The sequence below is a fragment of the Athene cunicularia genome, assembly GCF_003259725.1.
Source record: "Athene cunicularia isolate RWA chromosome 4 unlocalized genomic scaffold, athCun1 chr4_part1, whole genome shotgun sequence".
In the NCBI taxonomy this organism is placed as follows: domain Eukaryota; kingdom Metazoa; phylum Chordata; class Aves; order Strigiformes; family Strigidae; genus Athene; species Athene cunicularia.
Window position 1 is genome coordinate 38,097,044 of NW_020799098.1, and position 23,840 is coordinate 38,120,883.

General features: G+C 34.1%; 1 protein-coding gene across 1 annotated transcript in view; it reads left to right on the forward strand.

Annotated features, from left to right (window-relative positions):
• Positions 1–21,278, forward strand: part of VEGFC (vascular endothelial growth factor C) — an 83,666-nt gene extending 62,388 nt beyond the window's left edge. Inside the window, exons 5-8 of the mRNA XM_026847004.1 lie at positions 9,306–9,457; positions 13,392–13,501; positions 13,760–14,090; positions 18,518–21,278. Of these exons, the coding sequence (XP_026702805.1) occupies positions 9,306–9,457; positions 13,392–13,501; positions 13,760–14,090; positions 18,518–18,632 (708 nt within the window). The 3' untranslated portion in view covers positions 18,633–21,278. The remainder of the gene's footprint in view (positions 1–9,305; positions 9,458–13,391; positions 13,502–13,759; positions 14,091–18,517) is intronic.
• Positions 21,279–23,840: the final 2,562 nt, after the last annotated feature.

Below are 23,840 nucleotides of genomic sequence, written 5' to 3' on the forward strand. Positions count from 1 at the left end.
TTTTTTTTTTTTTTTTTTTTTAATGCATTTTAAAGTTTAGCTTACTGGAATAAAGGTTGATATATTTAACAGAGAGAGTTGTTCTATTTAGCATACATTTCCTGGTCTTTGAGCACCATTTCAGTTTGGGGTAAACAATCCATTTCTATTCATCTTTATTTTCATATCTATTGAGTGAAGTAATTTTTTTTTGCCTAGTAAAAAATGTTTAGTACTGAGTTTCTTTTCTGAGTTCCTGATATCATTGGTGATGATATGATATAGGAGTAGTTAAAGATTTGAGAGACTCTGAGAAGGAAAATGTTAAAGGATTTATCAGAAAGAAGATAGACACAATAGCATTGTTTTGTTTTCTTACCTATTCTGTAAAAGCAAGCAATTTAATTTCTGAGTTTTCTATCTTGCTTCTGCTTTCCAGTTTTATCTGGTCCTTGACAGAATGCAGTTGAAAAAAAAAAAAAAAAACAAACAAAAAAAAAAAAAAAAACCACAAAAAAACCCCCACAAAACTTAATAAAGGAAGAGAGCTATAGCTATATCTCTTCATCTGTCATCATCTCAAATCTTTTTAAAGTTATGTGACCACAGCTTACCCTATATCAGATGAGAATTAGGAAGAAAAAAAGTGTTGGATTCAAGACCCTTCTGTGGAATTCAGGTACCCTACACACCTATTTTCACTACTGTTTTCCTTTTATTTCCTGAATGAAATTAGAACAAATGGTTAGTAACCAGGCATCTTTCATTTTTTCATGAGCTTTGTAGCTTTATTTTTGGTGCATAAACTCTGTAAGATAACTTCACTCTGCAGAAAAAGTGCTTAATGGGAAATTAACTTTTCATCTGGAGGTCTTGCTGTGAGGGCAAGCTCTAACATTGGTTCCAGACATTAAATTCTAAAAAAAAAGTTGATATCAGCTTCCATCAAAATTAATTAAAAAGAAAAGATCTAAGCATAGAAATTATTTTTATGGGGAGCAAATCATTGACTGTTAGGAGAATAGACTAGGTCAGATGGTCCCAGATTGGCTTGTGGAACACTGTGGTGGTCCAGAGAGAGGTCAATAGTTCTATAATTTGGGCTGTGTTCCTCCTTTCTATCTACTTAACTTTATTAAGAGAAAAATAGAAAAATATTTTGCTTTATTTTTAATACCTTTTTTTTCCCACAAAACCCTGTTTTTTGTAGTTTCTAAGGAGTGCTTATACAATCAAGACTAGAATATGAGAGAATTTCTTAATTAAGATGTGGTACAAGGTCTGTGAAAACATTTGAGGACCCCCCTAGGCTAATTCATAAAATGCAGTAGTTCTTTTTCTTCTCCTTTATCTGTGACACAGCAGTCACACAGCTTTGTAAGTGGTGGCTTGTCTAATAGAGGTCTATGGGGAAGATGTTTAGTTGGTTTTGTGGTGTGGTTGTGTTGGTTTTTTCTCTTATTAGTTATTAATCACACAACCATTCTATGTTTCCATGACATGAGTAATTCAACAGCAGTTACAAAGATTGGAACTACCTGGTGCAGCAACAGTTTGTCCTTCAGCTTGCTTTTTTATGTCCCACCTACAGATACTTGCATACAGGTTGAGGGAAAGCAGTGAGTACATGTCAAAGAGCCATCACATTCCATTCTTCCTCTTGGCTGGCAGAATGGACAATTTTTTGGCTTCTTTCATATGATTTGATGTAAAGGTCCTAAATCTTCCTGTTTCATGATTACAGTAATAATCCCTCAAGGGAAAACATCTTTCCAAGCAGTTTGAAATCAGATTTAGAGGAGCTTTTCTCACAGGAAACAAGTTAACAGCTTGAAATTGTTTGCCATATTTGAGATGTACATGGTGTTCCTTTACACGATTTGGAGATGCATATGTCACAAGAATTTTAAGTCATTTTGAACTTTACCATTTATGCCTTTTCCCATGCATTTTTCTATGTTGGACTGATAATTGCAATGATATAGTAGGCACTATTAATAGTGGGAGATATATCAGTATAATTTCAAAATGTTTTTTGTTAAAATTTCTGAAAAAAAAAAAGTGATTCAAATATAAATAATTTTTTAAATAGCTTATTTTCATTCTTTCCAGTATAGAGATGTTTAGAGTTTTGAGATCAAACAGTCTTATATCCTTAACTTAAAAAGCTCTCTATACACACTGTTCTCTCTTACACTGGTTGTATTTGGCCAGCCTTACTGATACTTTAGGAAGTGCAGAGATCACAAGTGACGGAAACTGAGAGTCAATCAGTTTAAGGGAAACTTGCCAAAATAAACCACAGTCCATCAGAATAACGTAGTGTAGTTAATGTAAATCTGGGAAAAAGAATCATACATAAATCCTACATTTGAAAAGTATATAGAATAATAACCTTCCATCATCCTGATATGAAAATAACAGTTTTAATTAATTGATATTTCAGAAGTCAGTGAACATAATAACAATTTTTTTGTGCTGATACAATGGATATAGGCATATATGTTGATAGTGCTGAATAAATTCATTTAGCCACTGAAGCAAAGGAATTTTGTATAGAAATCAGTGTTTTTTCTGGAAAGGATGGCATGAAGGCCTTGTAGTCTAAAGAAGGAGCAATCAATGCAGTGAATCAAAAATACATGCCTTTCTAAGGGAAAATTTTTTTACAGGAATTTTGATAGCACTTTTGGTCAAGCATTCAGAGATTCCTATCAGTTGTTAGGATTTTTTTCCTTAATTTCTTTTAAGGTTAAAAATCATGCTGAGCTCTAGGTTGTGGACCACACTTTAGTCCCACCCTTGTTTCTCCACTCCAGATCTATAAATGGCTAAAGGAAGAGCACAGCTGGTGTGGAAACTGAAAAGAGCCTACTACAGGGTGGTCTGCAGGACCATGCAGCTCTGGCCTGGAATCTCTTTCAAGGATGACTGAAGAAATATAACAAAGTTGGGAAGAAGGGGACTGGTGCACTTGTCACAGTAATTGCAGGTTGCAGAGTGCCAAAGGCCAGGTCTGGTTGGGCAGAGCATTTCAGAGACACCTTTGCCTGATGTCTTCTTCCTGTGCTTCTCCCCTGAGAAGTACAGTACAGAGCATATGCACTGATTTAAAAAACTGACGTGTAAAAGAATGCAAATCCAGGGAAAAAAATTGTTTGTAGTTGCACAAAATTGTACAAGTGATCTAATTATTCATTTACCTTTGTGTTAGTCTGAAGAGTTCTTTAATTATATACCTGCTTGTACCAGGAAGCAGAAAATACAAGCATAAAAAGCTGATATTCATGTCTGTAGGATATGCTGCCATTTACTTTAGGCTGGTGCAGTGAAATGAAGGTTAAGTATTAAGCCTAAAATACACCTTATTACAGATTGTCTAATCCAAATGTATGAAGAAAAATTACCTTCCTTCATTTTTGAGGATAAATGTTTCAGGTTTGTCTCGGTTGAAAGACAGTTATAAAGTCATCTTGATAATGGTCAGAGCCAGAAAATACATATCCTTTAAAAATAATTTAAAAAAAAATGTTCTACAATCAAAACTTTTTTAAAAAAAATCCATATAGTACTAATGACTGTTGTGGTTTTAGCACACAATTTCTAATTAAGCCATCTACTGTACAAGGCTCTTGAATTTTTTCATGACAGAGAAAAATACGGGAAACACATAGTCACACATAATCTTGTTCAATGGTAAACAACCCTAGTTTAAGTAGCCTAATATTAAGATTACCCAACATACTCCATTACCAACTATCAGCCTAACTTTGCTATTTCTTAACAATAAGGCTTGACATCTTCTCTGCCAGATGTCTGACTTAGCTTGATGTGTTGTTTTTACTTTATTTATTTATTTAAAATTTCAGCAGAAGTGGTGGTTCTGCTTTTTCTTAGAGCAGAATGAGAAAGAAATATAAATAGCTTTATTGTCAAAAACAGGGATTTTTTTTTTTACCTGCAAAAATTTTTCCCGTTCCTTTATTTTAAGTAAAAGATATAATAGTTGTTTGTATTAGGAATGTTTTATTATCTTTGAGACAATCTGCATATGTTTAAGTGTTAAAAAAAATACCTAGGAGGCAGATGGAATTGTTGGGAGACTTGGATTTATTTGTAACTAGACCACTTTATAACTTGGAGCTGAACAAAAATCTGATGCAGCTTCAGATCTAGGCACCTAAATTCCATCTTCTAGGGAGACCCTGTCATTGATACACTCACCTTTATCTTGTTGAGAAAGAAGGAACCTGATGGATCCAAAAGTAGCTGGGAAGATATGTGTGTGTACCAGAATGCTAAAAATTATGCTAAGAAGCCCAGAAAGAGGGAAAGGAAATCAAGCTTCATGGACTTGCTGGAAGGGAAACTTTGGCTGGGCTGAAATGAGGAGGGGAGCTGGCATGGAGAATCACCATACTGGGTGAAGGCCTAAGGAGGCAAGGGCTGAACACGGTACTGTGAAGAGAATTAGAAATGGTGAGAAAGACTGGAAGACCTGCCATCTGTCTTTCTGTGACAAAACAGCCTTAGACTGGTTGAATGGCATGTGTTCTTGTTCTGGCATAAGTTCTTGTGAAATGCAATAACCGTGCATGGTTTTCAACTGTTCTTCGGTTACGTAGAGCTTCCATTAGTATGTGTAATACACTGAGATTAACACTATGTTACTGAGTTATGATATGAACTTCTGTGGAAGAGGTTAGGACAGAGCTCTGACTGTGATTTTTTGTGATTTAATTTTTATTTTTTCTTACTATATATAATACTCTTTAGTTATGCTATCGCATACTGCTTCAGTTGTTTTCCACTGATTTCTTGACAATGCAGTGTTGCTAGCACAAATGTACAGGACACATGGACAAGTTAAGTCTACTTTTCTTCTTTCACCTTTTGAGTATTTGCCTCTAACTCTAGCAATACTAATTTAATGTCCTTTAATTTGCTGTTTAATGTACTGTAATTACTTCATTTTTTTCTGAAAACTGTGAGCAATTAGAGTTCTCCACTTTGAAGAAAAAAAAAAAAAAAAAAAAAAAAAAAAACTATTCCCTCCTACTCTCAGATCTCATGTTCTTCTGGGGACTGAAGCTCTTTCTTTGCCATCTTCAGTCCTGAATGTCTGTCTTTAGGCATTGGTCCCTGAAGAACAGACCTGAAGGAAATGTCTTTTCTCATTGCTTTTAGTGTGAATTAGTCCAATTTTTACTATGATTTGAAGTTGTGAAAGAAGAGAAGATTTGGGCCTCTAAGAATACAGTAAAACCAATCCTTTACTGAATGAGGGATCAGACAGAAATATGACCCATCTGATCTCCAAGAAGAGGTACCCACCTGGGCAATGTGGGTAACAGCAATAGTACCCACAGCCAGCAATGTTGCCAGAAAAGAAGGGAGTCAAGAAGCAGCCTCATACACAGATGTTATAGTGCATTTCTCATAGAAATATCCTTTCTAGATATTGACATTTGACTGTTATATGTTGCCAAACATGCCCTATTGTGGCAACAGCTGCTGAGCTTACTCTTCTATTGAACAAGGAAGATGAGCAATAAATAGAGATGTTAACAAAACCAGAAAGCATTGCACAAGCTCATATCTTACCTAAATTGAAATTATTTATTAAGGGGATATATATTGAGAGTTTAACTTAAATTGAGAGTTTCACTTAAATAGCTTCATTGGATTTAGAGATGCTGCTACCACAGATGAGAGCAGAATACAGATATTCTTTAGAATGGATCTTATTTTAAAATGTCAGAGATTGTTTAAAATTAATTGTTCTGAGTATTAAATACATTTTTCTGTAACAGACTAGTGTTCAAGAATTTATTTCTTGTGAAATCTCTTGATATATTTTTATTAGCAGAAGAGTAAATATTTCCTTTTTCAGTATGCATCAGAATATGGTATCCTAATAGCATGTGCAGACAAAAGTGTAGGAAGAACAAATCAGTAATTCCAACCCCAGTATTTCACTTCCATAGTTTCCATCAATTAAAATATATGTTTTATATTCCTTTTCAAAATGTTGGTTCATGTATCATCTTAAGCACTTTCCAAAATCGAAGGGTAGAAATGTAATACCAAATATAATTTAATCTCTAACATAAATAGTTACCTTAGGTTTCTTTGGATTTATGGATAAACAGTAGCTACCATTGGGTGATGTAAAATACATTGCTATTAGTAGAATTTAGTGGAACAAACTGAAGGTAATTCAGTAATGTCAAGGAAGCTAGTATACCTTTACACTGTTTAACTAGACTTTTCTTACATTACACCACTAAAGCGTTGATGGGAATAGTTGTTAGCAATATTAATCTCTAAACTGATACTTTTCACAGTTTAAATGGAAGGATAAATATAGATAATTCATGTTCACCATCATTTCTGCTCACAGTTGATATGTCTCAGGTGTTTTAATGAAATTTATCTCAGTGCACTGAAGCTGAACAGGAGGACAGTTGGGCTGACAGGGACCTCTTTTAGGTGGTTTGGAATTGTAGCATTAGTCCTACACTACCATCTCCATCAGTCTGGAGTCTGCTATGCCTTGCAGCTTGGGAAACTGATCTGCTCCAAAAACAGAGGGAGAATGAGACATGCTCAATTTTCTAGTCAGCTGCAGTTTGGTCCATGCAAAGAATGATGCTTAGCTTCAGTTTCTAAGTTTTATCAGTTCTCCCTATAGGGAGTTTTTACTTCAGCTTCAGAAAAGCAAGTTCATACCGTCACAGGAGAGCAGAGTAAACAAGATTCTCTTTATATGTGTAATATTGTAATTAAGTCCATACTCTTTGTTCTGCATCTCAATTCATATATATCTTTTAAGAATGTTTACTTGTGATATATTTAATATAGTAAAGGCTGTTACATCTGTAGATTCTTAGCTGTCCAGATTTTCAGGTGTCAATAGTTGTGATGTCCTTCTAAAAGCACAACTTGTTTAAAAAAAGATGCTAGTCTTGCATATGTAGGTGAGTTTTGTCATCTGATTGAAGATCAGTATTTAAAAAACAGGCAAAGAACTCTGCATGTATTTTCTCAAATGTGTAATGTATGCAGAAATGAAAGCTATTTTTCATAAACATGGTCTTTTCTGTCTCTTGATCTACAACACGACCTTCCTCTTCTCCAATTTCCTAGTTAGTTTGTGCATTATAACAAAACCTATGATAGCCTTCAAATAGGTAGATATTTTTAAAATAAATTAATAAGTACATATTTTCCTATAACATATTAGTATGAAAATTATAGCTCTGGGTTATGATTCTTTCTCTTTTTGGACAGGGTATCTTGGTAAGTGCCTGTTGTGATTAATTCGAATGAACTTTTATAAAAGATGTAAAGGAGCCAATATTGGTTTGGAAGTCAAAAAGTATTATAAGTATAATAAAAGTTAGCTAGAAATTTTGTGTCCAGAAGTCTGTGACAATAATTAGGCATTCATTTTATTGGTACCAAACTTTAAGCTAGACATGGACGTGTATCCTTACCTTAATGCCTCAAGACCAAAATTTTAAGAAATGTTACTGACTTTGCAGTTGGAGCAAGAGTCCAAGTGTTAATATGCTTTGGTTAGAAGTCTGTCTAACAAGAGAAACTCTTCATGGTAGCTTCCTAGATGGATAGGATTTTTCGTCAATTTTTGAAAGATGCAGGAAACTATTTCTGCTTTGGATTTCCTTCTACAGAAGTAAACATATAGCAGGGGTTTTTTTAGATTCTAGTGGCAAAAAAACCCACATTTAAAGCTAATGTAAGGGATGTGGTACTTTTTACAGCAAATAATAATAGCATTGTAATCTTCTGTAACAGAATAAACTGCAAATATAATACTTTTGCCATTTCGGTTCTTGTATGATGACACTCCTAATGTTAAACTTCTTTAAAGATCCAGTCACTAAATTATGTCAATTTTTTTTTTTTTGTAAAATAGATAATATCTATTGGAGTTGATGATGCTTTATACAATTTAAGTTGCATAGTTTAGATATATCAATAGTAGGAGCTTTATTGTTGAGTCCACAAGTGCCCTTTTACCTTGTGGGTACTTGGTGAATACATCCCATACTGTTATACCTTCGTGCTTATTAGTGTTCAGGCTCACTTGCATACTTCAGTGCAAAGTACTGTTTTCAGGACATTCTGTAGATGTCCTTCATATTTTGAGTCTTTTAAAATTACCAGTATTTTGATTGCATTTGTATGTGCTCTATATGCCATACTGTAAAGTTACTGATTATAAAAAAACATTGCAAATATATCTCAGCTAAAAATTAAAGTCTTGTTCTACAGACATCAACTGAAACTGGAATAATAACCAGTGACAGTGTTTTTAAACTAGTAAAGTCCCCAGAAAATGCAGAAATATTCTTAAATATATTTAAGAAAGTGACTAAGGACCTAAAAGGCAACAGTAGTACACTATTATCCTATTAAAAAAAAAAAAAATAGTCTTAAGACATTGACCTAAAGTACTTGTCCGAAGTAACTTTTCAGGAGACTCTTGAGATTTGAGTCTTACAGTGAAACCTTCTTGATAAAGTAGATGTCCTGAACTGAATACTGAAACAAGTATCACTGTTTGTCTGTTGTCACATGTTCAGTTTTTCCACAAGGTATTTGTGAAATTGCCTTTTTCCACCAGTTGAACTACATTTCCCACTAAAATTAGGATTTTATTCATTCACATACATGATTATTTTATTAACAGTGGATATTTAATAATATCTTGAAAAAAAATAGTAGTTCAAGATGCATTCTGTTAGGGTAATCATACAGTTTGCATTGATACTGGAAAGTCAAAAATACAGTATGCTGCAGTTCAAAACTTGTTCATCCATAAATGTTTTGATCTAAGTCCAATATATTGCTGTTTTACACAAGCTTTTGTAGTTGTACAAATGATGTATTAGGTTGTAGCTTACTCCCTTTATAAATTATTCTTGTTTTCCAACTTTTTGAAGCACCTTCCAAATGTAACGCTTTAGATTTTTTTAAAAGGCTACCAATTTGAAGTCATTTCCTCTAGAAAAATGAGTTCTTTATACATTTTTGTCTTTTAACATTAGTTTAAATGTTACAGTAAACAAATGGGCACATAAACAGGGTTTAACACTAAAAATGTTAATTATCACACAATAGCTATTGAATTCATTTTGCACATGATTATTATTTAAGGGTATAATTGAATATGCCACTGAATGATGGTAGAGCAGAAAAACCTAAATTCCTTATAGCTTTTTTTGTGTGTCGTTATTTTTATAGGTACAGTTACTGATGTATAAAAAAGGTTCTTTTGTTTGCTTTCTCCTTTGTAGTTGTTTGAGATCACAGTGCCTCTTTCTCAAGGCCCCAAACCTGTAACTGTCAGTTTTGCCAATCACACGTCCTGCCGATGCATGTCAAAGTTGGATGTTTACAGACAAGTTCATTCTATCATAAGACGTTCCTTGCCAGCAACACAAACTCAGTAAGTATGAGACTTGTCTTCCTTTTCACATTGAGCAAGCCTCTATAATTAGATTTAAAATATTGCTGGAAGCTTTCACAATTAAGATAAACTTAGTAGGTGAATTACACATTAGTAGTAGCAGAATGCATGTTACAAAGGAGCTAATATTAATTTACATGAAGAGAATGTTACTGAAGTAACATCACCTTTTTTATCCAGTGAATAAACTTGGGCTAGATGATTTAAAATTTAAGAATAATTTTTTGTAGGGCTTGTTTCATGAAAAGATCTATAACATAATTGAGGCTTAAAGGGAACATCAATAAAATCAACATTTTTAAAAAGTGATCAAGAAAAGCTAAAAATACTTACTTTTGCAAATAAGGAATAGACAACATTTCTCTCTCAAACTGTATTTTCTTATTTAAAATGCTGTTAGAAAAAAGGCCTGTTTTTAAGGAATCTTTAACTACAAATCTTTTTGTACATCTTTGTATGCCAGAGGTGAAAATAAAACAGAATGGGAAGGGAAAATAAAGGGTTCATTGGCAGTCCACAGAACTAGCATATTGATTTGTTTGGTGATTTTGAATGAAAAGAGCCACAGAAGAAATCTGGCATTGAAGTAGGTGTTACTGAAACACTTGAAGAACTCCTTCCCTTCACTTTAGAGGACTGAGTGATGATTTAATGATGTATAAATATTTGGGAGGCCAAAAATAATGCAACAGACTAGCAGTTTGTTTATGGAAGAACCAATGACTAGAAGCTGAACTGGAATTAGTTGTAGACATTTTTAATAAGGCGAGTGGATAGTGCAAAATGCCTAGAGATGTAAACTAGGTTCATTCAGTTAAAGTCTGGATGTTTTCTGACATGTCCAGCTAAACATGAACTATATTCTATTTGAATTAAAATTAATTAATTTGTTCATCAAAACACAGCTCATAAAGAGTGGATTAGAAAGAAATTAAGAAATATATGTATTAATAATTTAATTGATTGTATAATTAACATTATAAAAAATCAACCCAAGAGTCAATAATAAAGTCAAATTATGCTGACTGTTGGCAGCTTCTCAGTGCTTCCAGATTAAGAGCAGTTGTAATTACCATTACAAAAGTTTATTCTAGCCAAGAAACAGCTACTTGTAGCTGTAAGGGAAGTAAGCATACAGATACAAGACTTGACCAGCACTCACAGGTAGCTTGCTGTCCTGTGAGTAAGGAATCGTGCTTCAACAAAGGTAAGACAGAGAAAGACTAGACCAGAATATATACAGGCCTTCTCTACAGTTAATACTGTCTTAGTTTAAAATCTATGTTTAAATGTTTAAAATCAGTGGCTTTTTAGAATAAAATAGAAAACAAACAAACAAACAAAACCAAGCTGAGTGCTTCTAGATTCTAGAAGGAAAAGATATTTGCATATTCCTGGTTGGGTGCCTGGATGCTTTTCAGAATCCCACTGGGATTTTTTAATTTGTACTAAAGTTCTTGGTTTCTTTTCTACGTCTTATTTTACCTTAATGTTTTTATTTATAGGTTTGAATGCTAATGAAACTATTGTAAAGCCAAAACTTGAAAATGTATTATCATGAGGCAGATCTGCACGTGTGCATGTGTTTATTTACATGCTCATTTTATCAAAAATATCGTAACAGCTTCCTTATTTATTACTGAAAAGTCACATAGTATAATTTCTGGTTTTAGGGTAGTAACCTTGGGATTAATAAGAATTCAAGGCTGGATTATGCCACAATGCACAGACACGTTAGAAGAGGGAAATGACATGTAAAGTAGAAGACAAATAGTCAATCTTTTTTTATATTAAAAATATTTTCTGCACAACTTTATCCTGAGAATTAAGGTCTAGGTCTTTGCCTATTATCTTTTTCCCTTATAAAAACTAGTAGCTACCTCTATATGCTTGTGGAGTTGAGACATGTCAGTTCATGTTAACCGGTATTTCAGAATACCTCTTGAATTAATGGTATCTTAGATTGTACTCTTCTCTGTTTATATAGAATGTTATCAAAACATGCAACTGAGTTACAGAATTGCCACTCTGGTTTAGAAGCTTAGCAATTTGGGGGAGCGGAGAGCTGAGGAGCCTTCAATATACACAATTCAGATCAGGTCTCTATGATGACCTTTTTTTCCCATGTTTTGTAGGTAGTCGCTTACAGAGCTCATAAGCATATCTTAGACATGGTTTGGACGTATGTTGTGCACATTAAAAGTTTTCCCCCTTTTGTGAATTATCTGTCCTGACACTGACAGGTAACAAGTTAGCGTGGTGCTTTTTTTTTTCTGCAAAGTAGTTTTGCCTCTGATATTTTTTTCTAGCCTTCCCAAACTTTGCTAAAATGTTACCAAAAGTCATTTTAAAGTTTAAGCCATATCCCCCAGTAATTTTCTGTACTGACAATGAGAGTACAATTGGTAAACAAGCAGTTCCAGTTCCTTTTTCTGGGTGTCTCCAACCCTGATACTGAAATACGTATCATTCTCTTCAAGTTCTGGTAACTTGGGTTTTGTATCAACATTGTCTTCTTATGGGTCCAAGTGGACTTGGTGTTTTCTTCATACTGTCATCCTGGCTTCCTTCTGTAGTTAAACGCTCCTGGCTAGAGCCAGGCTGTTCCAGGTGTGAGGTTTTTTAAAAAACAATACAATATGTCTGTAAATTATCTGTGCTATTTTTCAAGCAGAAATAAGGAGGCAGGCAAAAGGGCGTATGTGCCAAGTGAGGGAGCAAGAGTGAGATCATTAGCGTATGAAATCAGGAAACACCAACTTGATAAAACATGAGGCGATGCAGGGTGATGTTAAACTACAGCAGTCTTTACAAGCAAAAGAGTTGTTTAATGTGGTGAAGGGGAGTGGTATACTTGAACGATTATCACGGAAGAATGTCCCAGCACCTGCATTTTTGAATGCATGAGTAATTGTGCTCAGGGGAATGAAAACTGTTTAAAATTTGTGATATATGCGCTGCCTTACCAGATGAGGATTTTAGAAATACTAAAGAAACAATTAATAAATGACACATCCTGCATGCATGAAGTTAGGCATGACATGTTAAAAGTTGTCATGTCACCTGTGGTGATAAAGAAATTGCAAGCAAGGAAGATGAGATAATACATATAAATGTTCTCTCTGTGGTGCACCTACTAGCTAAGTTTAGTCATTCTTTTCAAAAAGCCACCAGCTGCTGTTAGGTTTTTTTGCTTTCTTTGGTACCACTACCCTGGCTGAAAAACTCGGTACCAGGTAAAGAGAACTAAACTGTTAAATTGTTTATTGTCTTTCATTTCTAAAGTGAAGAGGCATCACTGCTGAAGTCCAAAGCTTCAGATTCAAGAAAGCTGTCCAGGATTTGAGTGGCTGATGAGGAGTCAGTTAGTAGCACATAACTTTCATGTAAAGGGGAAAAGAATGTGATAAACTGATTTTATTTTAGAAATTAGAGTTTTGTCTACAGCATTCATTCAGAAATTATTATCCACTGTCCTTTGACATCTATATGTGTGAGAACATTTTTGTACTTCAAAAAATAACGTGGAAAATTATGCCTGTTACCACCTATGTGGTATTTGGCATGCAAGTACTTTTTATACTGGTCTATTTTCTATATAAGACTTACATTCAAGGGTTTAGATCTGTTTACAAACTGCATTGGGAAAGTACAAATATCAGCTTCTAAAAGTTAGAGCTAAAACTTGAAATGTGAGAAGGTATCTTCAAAAAATGGTTGAAGATTCCTGTAGTGGGGAGAACCTTAATTAGTAACAGAGTTGACAGGAATTAAAAATAATACTATGAAAGAATTGAAGCTCTCCGAAAGGTTTTTATAATGGAGGGAAACAAAAATAATCAGCATCTACAATTTTTTTTTTTTTTCCTTGAGTTCTTATGGTAGTAAATCAACAATATATTTCATTCTACAGGTGTCATGTGGCAAACAAGACCTGTCCAAAAAATCATATTTGGAATAATCAAATTTGCAGATGCTTGTCACAGCATGATTTGGGTTTCTCTTCTCACATTGAAGATTCTGGTAAGCAGTTTTGCTTAAAGGTTTAAATGTAGTTCCATGTTTTGATTTACCTAAAAGAGAAATTAAAACATGAAAAGTAAATAGTTGAATCTTTTTGTTTATCAAAACTATTACTGGTTGTTGCCTGTCTTTTGACGTATATTTTTTCTTAAAACACCCTAAAAGGTGTGTGTTTGCTGTCATTTCTTCATTGAAAAATAGGTGACTGGGTAGACACAAAATTCTAGTAACTGTGCAACTTCTCTGCTGTATGTCTAGACACATCTGAAGGATTCCATATTTGTGGACCAAACAAAGAGCTGGATGAAGAAACCTGTCAATGTGTCTGCAGAGGAGGTGTGCGGCCCTCAAGCTGTGGACCTCACAAAGAATTAGACAGATCATCATGTCAGTGCATGTGCAAAAACAAACTTCTCCCCACTTCCTGTGGGCCCAACAAGGAATTTGATGAAGATAAGTGCCAGTGTGTGTGTAAAAAGACCTGTCCTAAACATCAGCCACTAAATCCTGCAAAATGCATCTGTGAATGTATAGAATCTCCCAATAAATGTTTCTTAAAAGGAAAAAGGTTCCATCACCAGACGTGCAGGTAAAAACTCAGTCTTTAGCCCTTTCATTATGTTTAATGTATAAAATTTTGGGCTGTGTTGTTAGCTGTCTTGTTGATTCACTTTGCAGTCTTAAGTGAACAGTAAGCCTCTTTTCAGTTCAGCTTTATCTTCTATGACTTTTATCATCTCTGAGGAACCTACTAGGCAGAGTATTTTAAAGCCTGTCTAGTTTCTTGTACTCTTACTATTACTTCATGTGATTATTTTTTTTTTTTTTTATGAAAATGAGCTATAAGTTCAAGTTCCCTGGTTTTTATGCTACTTAAAATCTCACTCTATTTTTCCCAAGAGCTGAACATTGCGATTCAGGTAACTCAAGTATTCCTAATTATATTTCAGGTGTTAGTTCTGAAGGATAGCATCATTCACTATCACTTCCTAAATTTCTGTATATTCTTCATTTCACTTAGCTGATACCAAAGATTTATGAGTGCACAAAAAGTCTTTTATAGCTCTGGGTGACTTCTGTGAAAAGTAGACATATATAACTATAAAACAGACTGCCCACATTCATCATTTAAAATGGGATTTGGTCAGGAAGAAAACTGCAATTTCTTTATATATCACAGGAGCTTTTCCTTCCACAACTGCTACACCCATAGCGGTAGCAGTCTATATATAAAAATGTGAATGACTTTAGGTTCTGAGAAACAAAAAATATTATTTCTGCTAAGTGTATTTTGTGAGGAAAGCTTTCGTGTAAAGTGAATTTTTTAAAACAGAAGCAGTGCCATCTGGAGCAGAAAGATCACTTATTAATATATGGGAATTATCTCTATAATATTAATGGCAAATAACAATTCTAGAAAAGTTCAGGCACTGGAAATGGAAAATAAGAAATTGGGATATTTAAGTATCTGTGGTAATTTGTTGCTTTTCAAAAGTAAACCTTATGTATTTTTTAAATGTAATTATTTGGCATAAATATATTGCCAGATATATATACATTAGTTCTAGAAAAAAATGTCTAATATTAGAAATGACACCTGTGTTGAAGCCTCTAAAATAGGGTAAAAGATTAATATTAACTGGCATTACCTGTTTTCCTATGTTTGGCCTTTTGAGTGGAATAGCAGAGTTGTTAGAAACATAAGAAGTCATTTCTTCTCTATCGTTCAGTTTTCATTTCCATTTATGTTTGCAGAGGAAAATAAATCAACCTGATTACATGAGCTTTAGCATATTCCAACGCCTCAGCACTGCTGTAGTGTGCACTTCCAGCAGTGCCACACATATAAACTATGTGTATTTTAAAAGAACATTCACAACTGGAAAAGTCAGGCATTAAAAAAGCTTAAAAAAGCCATAATAAATACCTGATGCCACCTCTGTTGATTTAAAGACTTAGTATTTGAAGTGATTTGAGCCCAGTTTTTCTCTGTGGTATTGTGGTTGAATACCATAAAGAATTTGGATCACTTTCTTACTTCCAAGGACAGTGTGATATAGGATGTTTTTAGTGGTTTATCTTTTCAAGTCAGTTCATCTTTGTGAGGAGAAAGAAAGATTTGTGTGCATATGGTGTTACTCTATAGCTCTACAACTGATAGCCCTGTCAGTTAGCACTGTTGGCAAAAATAGAGGATGCAATCTCTCCTCCTCCTTAAGAAAGGACTTAGCATAGGCTTCTCACATTTTGGCTCTGTCCTCCACAAGCTTTCTCTAAAAGGAATAAGAACCCTGCAACATCCTTTTGTCTTTGAAAGAAAGATCCCTTGGTGTTATGAGACCACAGAAATGGAGGTACCACTCTTAACTTTGTGCAAGATGCCTGAGACCCAGACAGGAGCAGAATCCTGTAGCCATGTCCTAGGGAGCTCCCCATGCGGAGAAGTAGTCCTCGTACCTTCTGGTTCTGAAGCACCAACATTTTTATGCACTGGACTTAAAATGACTCTGCCTCTAATGTTATATACTCTGCTCCAGAGGGAAGGAATATAAAGTCATTTACAAAGCACAGGACAGGAAGAAAAAAAAAAAATACCCACCATCAAGCATACAGGCTTTTGAAGTGATCATGCTGTTACTGCCACTAAAAGTAGCATTTCTATTTTGATTTCATCTGTGGAGTTGTTAGACTGCCCAAAATGACAAACTGGAGCATTCAGTAGCAAAAATTCGTCATTACTGACCATAGAAAGAAAGTTGCCACTGACTCACTCAGAACTGTACATATTGATTGAACATCTATCTTAGCTCCAGCATGCTCAGGTTGTCCTCACCAAAACAGACATCTGCACATGAAAACTCTCCGTAAACAACATTCAGCCCAAGTCTTTTGACCTGGTCTATTGTTCAGCAGAGTTTCCTAGGGAAATCACATGTATGTAGTTACAATGCTATGCACCCTGTGCTATCACCTCAAAAATTTATTTTGGTCAGTTTCGGCAGGACCATTATAACTAGACACTACAGCTGCAAAGCATTCTAGAGGAGGAGAGGGACTTTCTTTCTCTGTCAAAATGTCCCAAATAAGGATAAGACTGCAGTAACCCAACTTTGTTTGCTGCTAGATGCAAACTCACATGTGAGAGATGCTTTATAGCACTCAGCTGTAAGTTAAGTTGAAGTTCACAGCTCAGTAGGAGGCATGAATCCTAAACAAAGTGAACTGCTCAAATTTAATGATTACATGATTACTTTTCATTTTGTACATGTCATTCGTGGGTGGAAGAGTTTGGCTTTCTCTTATTTCATTTTGCAGTCATTCATTACATGAAATAGTCTAACTTTCATTGCAGAAATGGGCAAAAAGGCAAGTGAGTTCAGTGTTTCATCCATTGCATCTCTATGGAGTACCTTTTTCACAGAACAGACCTACTACTGGTTGCCTGTTTGCGCAGAGTATTAGATCCTTTGGCAACATGTTTGTTGCCTTTTACAGCTTTATTGCACAAAAGATCAGTAGGGCTTTGAGAGATTCTCATGAGCTATTACACTGATCTCAAGTATCTATATTAAGTGGCACAAAATAATGTTACTCCCTTAATTATAGAGGCCACACTGTGAACTAATCTATGAATAATGACATTAAAAACACTGAAATATCATGTTTGCAGTTTTCCTCATTCCTTATTGTTTTCCTCATAGCCAGGTGCATTGGTTGAAGTAGCTGGCATGAATTAATGTAACTGCAATCCAGACCTCATATCATAAACAGATTATTGCAAAGTAGAAATATGGTATCCAAAACGAGCACACCACATATTAACTTATCTGCAGCAGTAATAGCAGTAGCCACAAGCCTGAAACAAGAATTATCTAGGGAAGAGGATAGTGACATTGCCTTAATATAGTGTACTGTAGTGTCTTTGAACTGAAGTAAGTATGAATTATAGTATAGATCATAATATCAGTGTTTCACAAACAGGCACACATTATTTAAATACAAGTTTTAAGTATAACTCTGTTGAAATTCAAAACATATACTTTTGTCTTTTGACTCATTGCCAGCGTCTGAAAAAAAACCCAGACTTGTACTTTGTCTCCCATTATACACCAGAAAGTATTTAGCATTGTTATTGTAAGGTTATTTTAGGTCAAGCTCTTGTTTTAATAGAAAAATAAAATAGGAAAAGGAAGAGTTCAGGGACAACCACAGATACTATCTTTGTATAAGTTCTATTTTTCAGTCAAGGAATCTGTGAAGAAAAATTTTTCTGCTTCTTAGGTAGTTGTGACTTGTGGTTTTATTTGCTATTTCTATTAAACTTATTTTAATCAAATAGGGACTATTTCTGTTCATTTTCCTTTAAGATGTACCATAAACATGCAGGCTCTGATCTTACTTCAGAATGCACGTGGATGTGATATGAAGTGTAGATATATTCCCACTGGCCTCAGAGGGTGGCTATAGGAGTTTGCATAAGGAAGTATGTTCCCAGTTTCAAGATCAGAGACACAACGTAACATATGTAGACAGATCTCTCTCGGGCTTATTGCATTAGTGAATAAGGTGAGAAACAGTCCTGGGTAAGAAGACAGTAGATTTCATTATCTCCCAATTCTGAATTGCCACCTCAAACTGCCAGCATGCAGTAGGTCATAACAAGCTAATCTGAGTACAGAAAAAATATTACTGTATTTTCAAAATTAAATTTTTAAAATACTACTTAAGATTAGAATGTGACTACACCAGTCAATATGTTAAACATATTCATGAGTATCTGTTGCAAATAGAATAATTTCTTTTCAACAGCATTCATTATTTTTTTCATTGTCTTTTGTGAATAATAGTCCAATTAAAAGTAGTTGCAAGAACGTAAACAGAAGTTAAAAGATAAGTAGTTGTAGAAATTAAATATCCCATTGAAAAATGGCAATCTAAATACACACAGTTTTCTACTCCAGGTTAACATTAATGATCATGTTATATTAATGCCCACTTTTTTTTTCATTTCTTTAGTTGTTACAGACCACCGTGTACAGTCCGAACGAAACGCTGTGATGCTGGATTTTATTTTAGTGAAGAAGTGTGCCGCTGTGTACCCACATATTGGAAAAGACCACTTATGAATTAGTGAAGAGAGCACTACTTGCTATTTTGGTGTACATTTTTCCATTAGAAAAAAAGAGCAACAGAAACTTTGCTAATATTTGGAATTAAATGTTCACCAGAGACCATGTGGGGCTTTCGGAGACAGACTCATTGTGCTTTTCTCAAGATGTGGAAAGCAAATGTAGAAAATAACTGAGGTTCATGTTTTGTAAAGAACTCGATAAGGACTTATTTTCTGCCAATGACCAAACAGCCTAGGTTCTCCTTCTTGTGATTTTTTTTTTTAAAGAGATAATGACTATATAATTTATTTCCACTAAAACCATTGTGCAGCATTTCTGTTTATAGCAGTAACAATTGTTAAAGCTCACTGTGATCAATATTTTTATATCATGCAAAGTATGTTTAAAATAAAATGGAAATTGTATTATATAATGGTGAGAATGTTTAATCACCTGCCTAAAGAAAGGAACTACAATTCAGCTTTATTATCAGGGTTCTTAAAAAGGGGAAAGGCAATGAGACAGTACTTTTATGAAAGGAAGAAGACTACAGCCATTTTTTTTATACCTGTTGTTATGTGTCATTTGAAATAGAAAGAATGATAGTTTTGTCTCTAGAATGAAACTAGCAAAGCAAGTACAGCTAATAACCAATGTAAACATTGGAGATCCTGTACATTGTCCAAGGATAAGGGCTATGTCTAAAGGACAGCAGCAACTACTCACATTCCAATATATTTACCTTCTGTTTTGTTTCTTGTTAGCATTTCTAAAGAATAATATAAAATAATGTCTATTGAAGGTTATTAGTATGAAAGTGGAAATGCCAGCTATGCTTTTCATTTAGTATTACAGGCTATATTGTAAAATCTACAAGTAAATAATTCAGAATGCTTTGGTGCACTTTACTCTTTCATATACTCAATCCAATATCTTGATCGATAATGTATGTGTGTGCAAAAATACACTGAAGGAAAAAAATACAATTTATATTCCAATGGGGGTATGAAAGGACTTCTACCAGTCTGGTATGGATTGACATAATCTACAGAAAAAATTGTCAGGACTTCTCTTTATTAAAGAGAATGCAAAATCAAATATCTACAATTCTAAGAAGAGGTAAGATTTTCAACTTGTGTGGGAAGAACAGTGTGCAAAGAACAATCTATTCAAAACTAAAATAGTTTAGAAGTTGGAAGAAAGCTGTTAAATTATGGAAAAATTATTGGGTGAAGAAATGAAACAAGAAAAGCTGCAAAGCAAGATTTATGTGACGGGGGGGGAGTGTGCGGAACTCTGAAAATAATTTTAGGTGTCAGTGCTTGTTCTAAGCAGCTGTTCTTAAAAGTTATTAATGAAATAGTATTATTTCTGATTATTTCCTAGGCAGTTGTGGGGTTGCTTTTCTAGACTCTTTCCTATTAGATATCAGAATTCATAAAACTGAGTGAAAGCTACTTTTAATTACTCAGTCCCCCTCGTGAGTTGAGACAGTTTAACAAGTAGGCAGGATGAGAAGCAGTTTGAGAGTTCACACTTTCTACTGTATGTCTGATGTCCTCAGTGTTCTTCCCAAGAGGCCAGCTATTGAAGGTTAGGCAAACAAATACTGCGGAATGTCATTATTACTATATTGCCTCAGCAATCAAATGCTGGTAGAATTCCTGATAACAATGTAATGTTGATACACAACTTTAGCTAGTATAACACCAAATTCACATTGGTTGGATTAGTAGTCATGCAAATCATCAGTGTCTAAACTGGCACTGTCAATCTAATAGCGAAAAGTTAATAGTCAAAACTTCATTTAGTATTACTAAAGACCCAGACATCCACTTCTATATGTCAGCTGCTTGAAGGAAGCATAAAAATCCTAAGAAATCAATTAAAGAGCAAACTAATGAAGACTTGAGAAAACAAACTGTAGGTGAAGCTCCCAAAATAAGCTTTTTAATTTCTGTCCAAGCCCAATACAGAAGAGAGGCAGTGGGGGTAAGGACAAACCAAATCTGAAACCAGGAATAGATGCCAAGCAAGCCAGTAACTAACACATAAAATATGTACTTGTGGTTAAAAAGGAAGAGGGCACAAGTGAAGACAGAGCCAAACTGCATTCCAACAAGTAATTCTATGTAGATTATAAAAAGTGCATGTTACAATACTGTGCAAATAATAATAATAAAAAAAACCCTACTAAACTGAGCAATGCTCATTTTACGTGTCTAAACTATTTGACTAAAGTAATGAAAACAGCGCTAATAAAACCATTCTGGCTAAGCAGATATTTGTATTTCTACTGAGCATGCTACACTCCAAAATGATAAAACCCATCAGGGTAGGGAAGGGAAGACAGGGAGTTTAAAAATGACATCACTGAACAGGAAGCTCCAACTTTATAACAAACATTAGCATTCAGTAAGAATTACTTTCCTGAATGCATTTTTTTCAATTTCTTACCTTTGCAAATATTGAGACCTTTGGACATAAAGTATGTAAATCTTTGTGAAGATCTAAATGTAACTAAAATCTAAAGAATGTAAACAGTTGACTTCTAAAACGTACTACAAATCAGGTTTATGTGCGAGCAAAGTGATTCATCAACTGTTCTCAAAGGTATGCAAATGAGTATACTAATATATGCAAACAGTTGATAGCATTTTGTGGTAATCAGGCTCTCCAATTGTGCTTTACATGAAAATATTGGGGGGGTTTAAATGTATTATACACAAGAACACAGTAAATATCACAATCATCATTAGTATAGGCTACAGATTTCCCATTCTGTGTAATAAAATCTGATTTGGTTTACCTCAGTACTGTCACAAAATCATCTATATTTAACTGAGTGTTTATCCGTGGAGAAATAGGGAGTGGTGGCATAATCTGCACAGCAGGTCTTCCTTGCATCTATTATATAAAATAGCAGATAAATTTACACCATTTTCAGTTTTGAAGTGTTATTTGATTATAATCTCCTTGCAATTTTCATCTTCATTTCAAATCTTAATTTAGTATTCTTAAAATATACAAAAAGACCCCAGACTATACACCTTAAAAGAAGATCTAAAAATATAGGTGCTAATTCTACATACAAGTTATTCTGCACTAACTGAATAAAAAGTTTGAATTATTTGTCTAAATGCCCTGTACCTTCTACAAAAAGTGTGGAGGAAGGAGTAAGCTTATGTAACTGCAGTAAATCACATTGAATAGTAAACAGACTTACACTTGCGTTTCATGAGGAATTTACAACAGTTTCTGTACTCTTTCAATATTGTACTATGTGGAGACCAGAAATTATGCAGAGCAACACCTCTCTACCTGTATTAACAGAAGGACATACTATTTACAGTATGAGTGTTGTTATTCTGCTGACATGTTTGTTTAATTCATGTTGAACAAGTTGATAGTAAATCAATTCTCTTGGTTCTATTTGAAAGACCAGCATGAAATCTTGCATATGTACCATATCATCTTGAAAGGCTTAGTGTTAGGATTGCTTTCAGTATTCTCATTTTCAGTCTTCAAATCTTAGTGACAACTCCAGATGCCCTTGAATTTTAACATATCTCTCTCTCTCTGATTTTCTGGAAGCATATCTTACTATAATGTCTATGCCAAAATCTAGGAATGGAATAATTTATGCAGTCAGTAAGCTCATCAACAGATTAGCCTGAGGAATAGACTATATTCTTTTAAATGTTATTTAATTTATATTTAATTTAGCAATATATTATTTAAAGATTATTTAATTTATTCAATATTTTGCATTATTTGGAGGTACAAAAGTTTGCCCTCGTAAAAAAGTTTAAAGGTGATTGACTCGGAATTTTCAGAACTTTTGTAATTTAGTCAGTATGATATAGTAATGATTTTTATTTATTGAAAAATGAAAATAATAGTTGATAATTTACTTCATAGCTTCCTCTTGTTCTCTTTCTCTTTTCCTTTCCCATTTCAGATAAAACATCTGGTAAAGAACACAGGACAACCTTCTGACTGAGTGATGAAATGCTAAAATCAAGTGGACAAGGTATTTAATTTTTGTTAATGTAATAAATATGAAGGACCAATAAAATGAGGCCAGTTTAATGCAGGTTTAAGGCTTCGGATTGTACTAGTTTCTTAAAAGCTGTAGATAAATCAACACATTTTTATAGAATAACATCTATATTATATATATTATGTATATTTTCATGTCCAAATGTTGTAATGGAATCTGAACAGTAGCAAGCAGTGAGAGGTCACCAATTTTACAATAGCATAGTTTCTAAAATTTCAGTAATTTATCATTATAAAAATTTATATTTTTTCTACAGTCTGAAGCTATGAATCAGGGGACCATACTTCAGCTTGAGAATGTACTAAATTATGAAACAACGCATTCCATTAAAAAAAAAAAAAAAAAAAAATTCTTAAAACACAATGCTTTGCTCATTTGTATAAGCATTGCTACTTGTGGCAAACCACTATGGAAATCTCTGAAAATTGTATATTACCATTTATTCCCTTTTCAGCAAAATATTGTCATGAAAATAATGTCTTGTAGGTAAATTTTTTCCTGGTTGAGGTACTGTATCCTTTCCTGACAGATACTGACCTTCCAACTGAGGTTCAGCAAACCCTTTATCCACTTTCTACATTTATAATCAGTCCTATGTGGTCATTGAACTCTTCCCCTTTGCCCCCTTTCTCAACTTAAATTACTTCCTTTAGATTTCTGGACCATATCTCAGTCTCCCCATAAGAATATCTTCATTTTCCTTTCAGCCTTTCTCACATATCACTGTTAAGTCTAACCCTTCCATCTGCCTTTTATGTTCAATCTCTCACTAAAAATGGCAATGCTTTCCTCTCTGTTATCATTAGGACCTCTCTCCTCTCTCAGCTTTAAATCATCATGCCAACATGGGGATTAATATGTTTTTACATGTCTAATGATACTCTTAACTATACATACATGAAAGAAAAAGTGTTAAGTAGTCTGAAACTTCACATTCCAAGTGTTCAAATCCAATCTGTTCAAACAAATAATAATAATAATAAGAAGAATAATTATTACATTTGAGAGCCTCTCAAAGCAAACTTGCAAATAAAAATAACAGATGCAGAAATCACCCTAGCAGATTATACTTGAAACATAAAAGACAATTTAGGATATCACCCTCCCTGTAAAAAACACCAGCTTTAATCCTGCTGGATGCCAGATACTATCTCAGCAGTCTAAC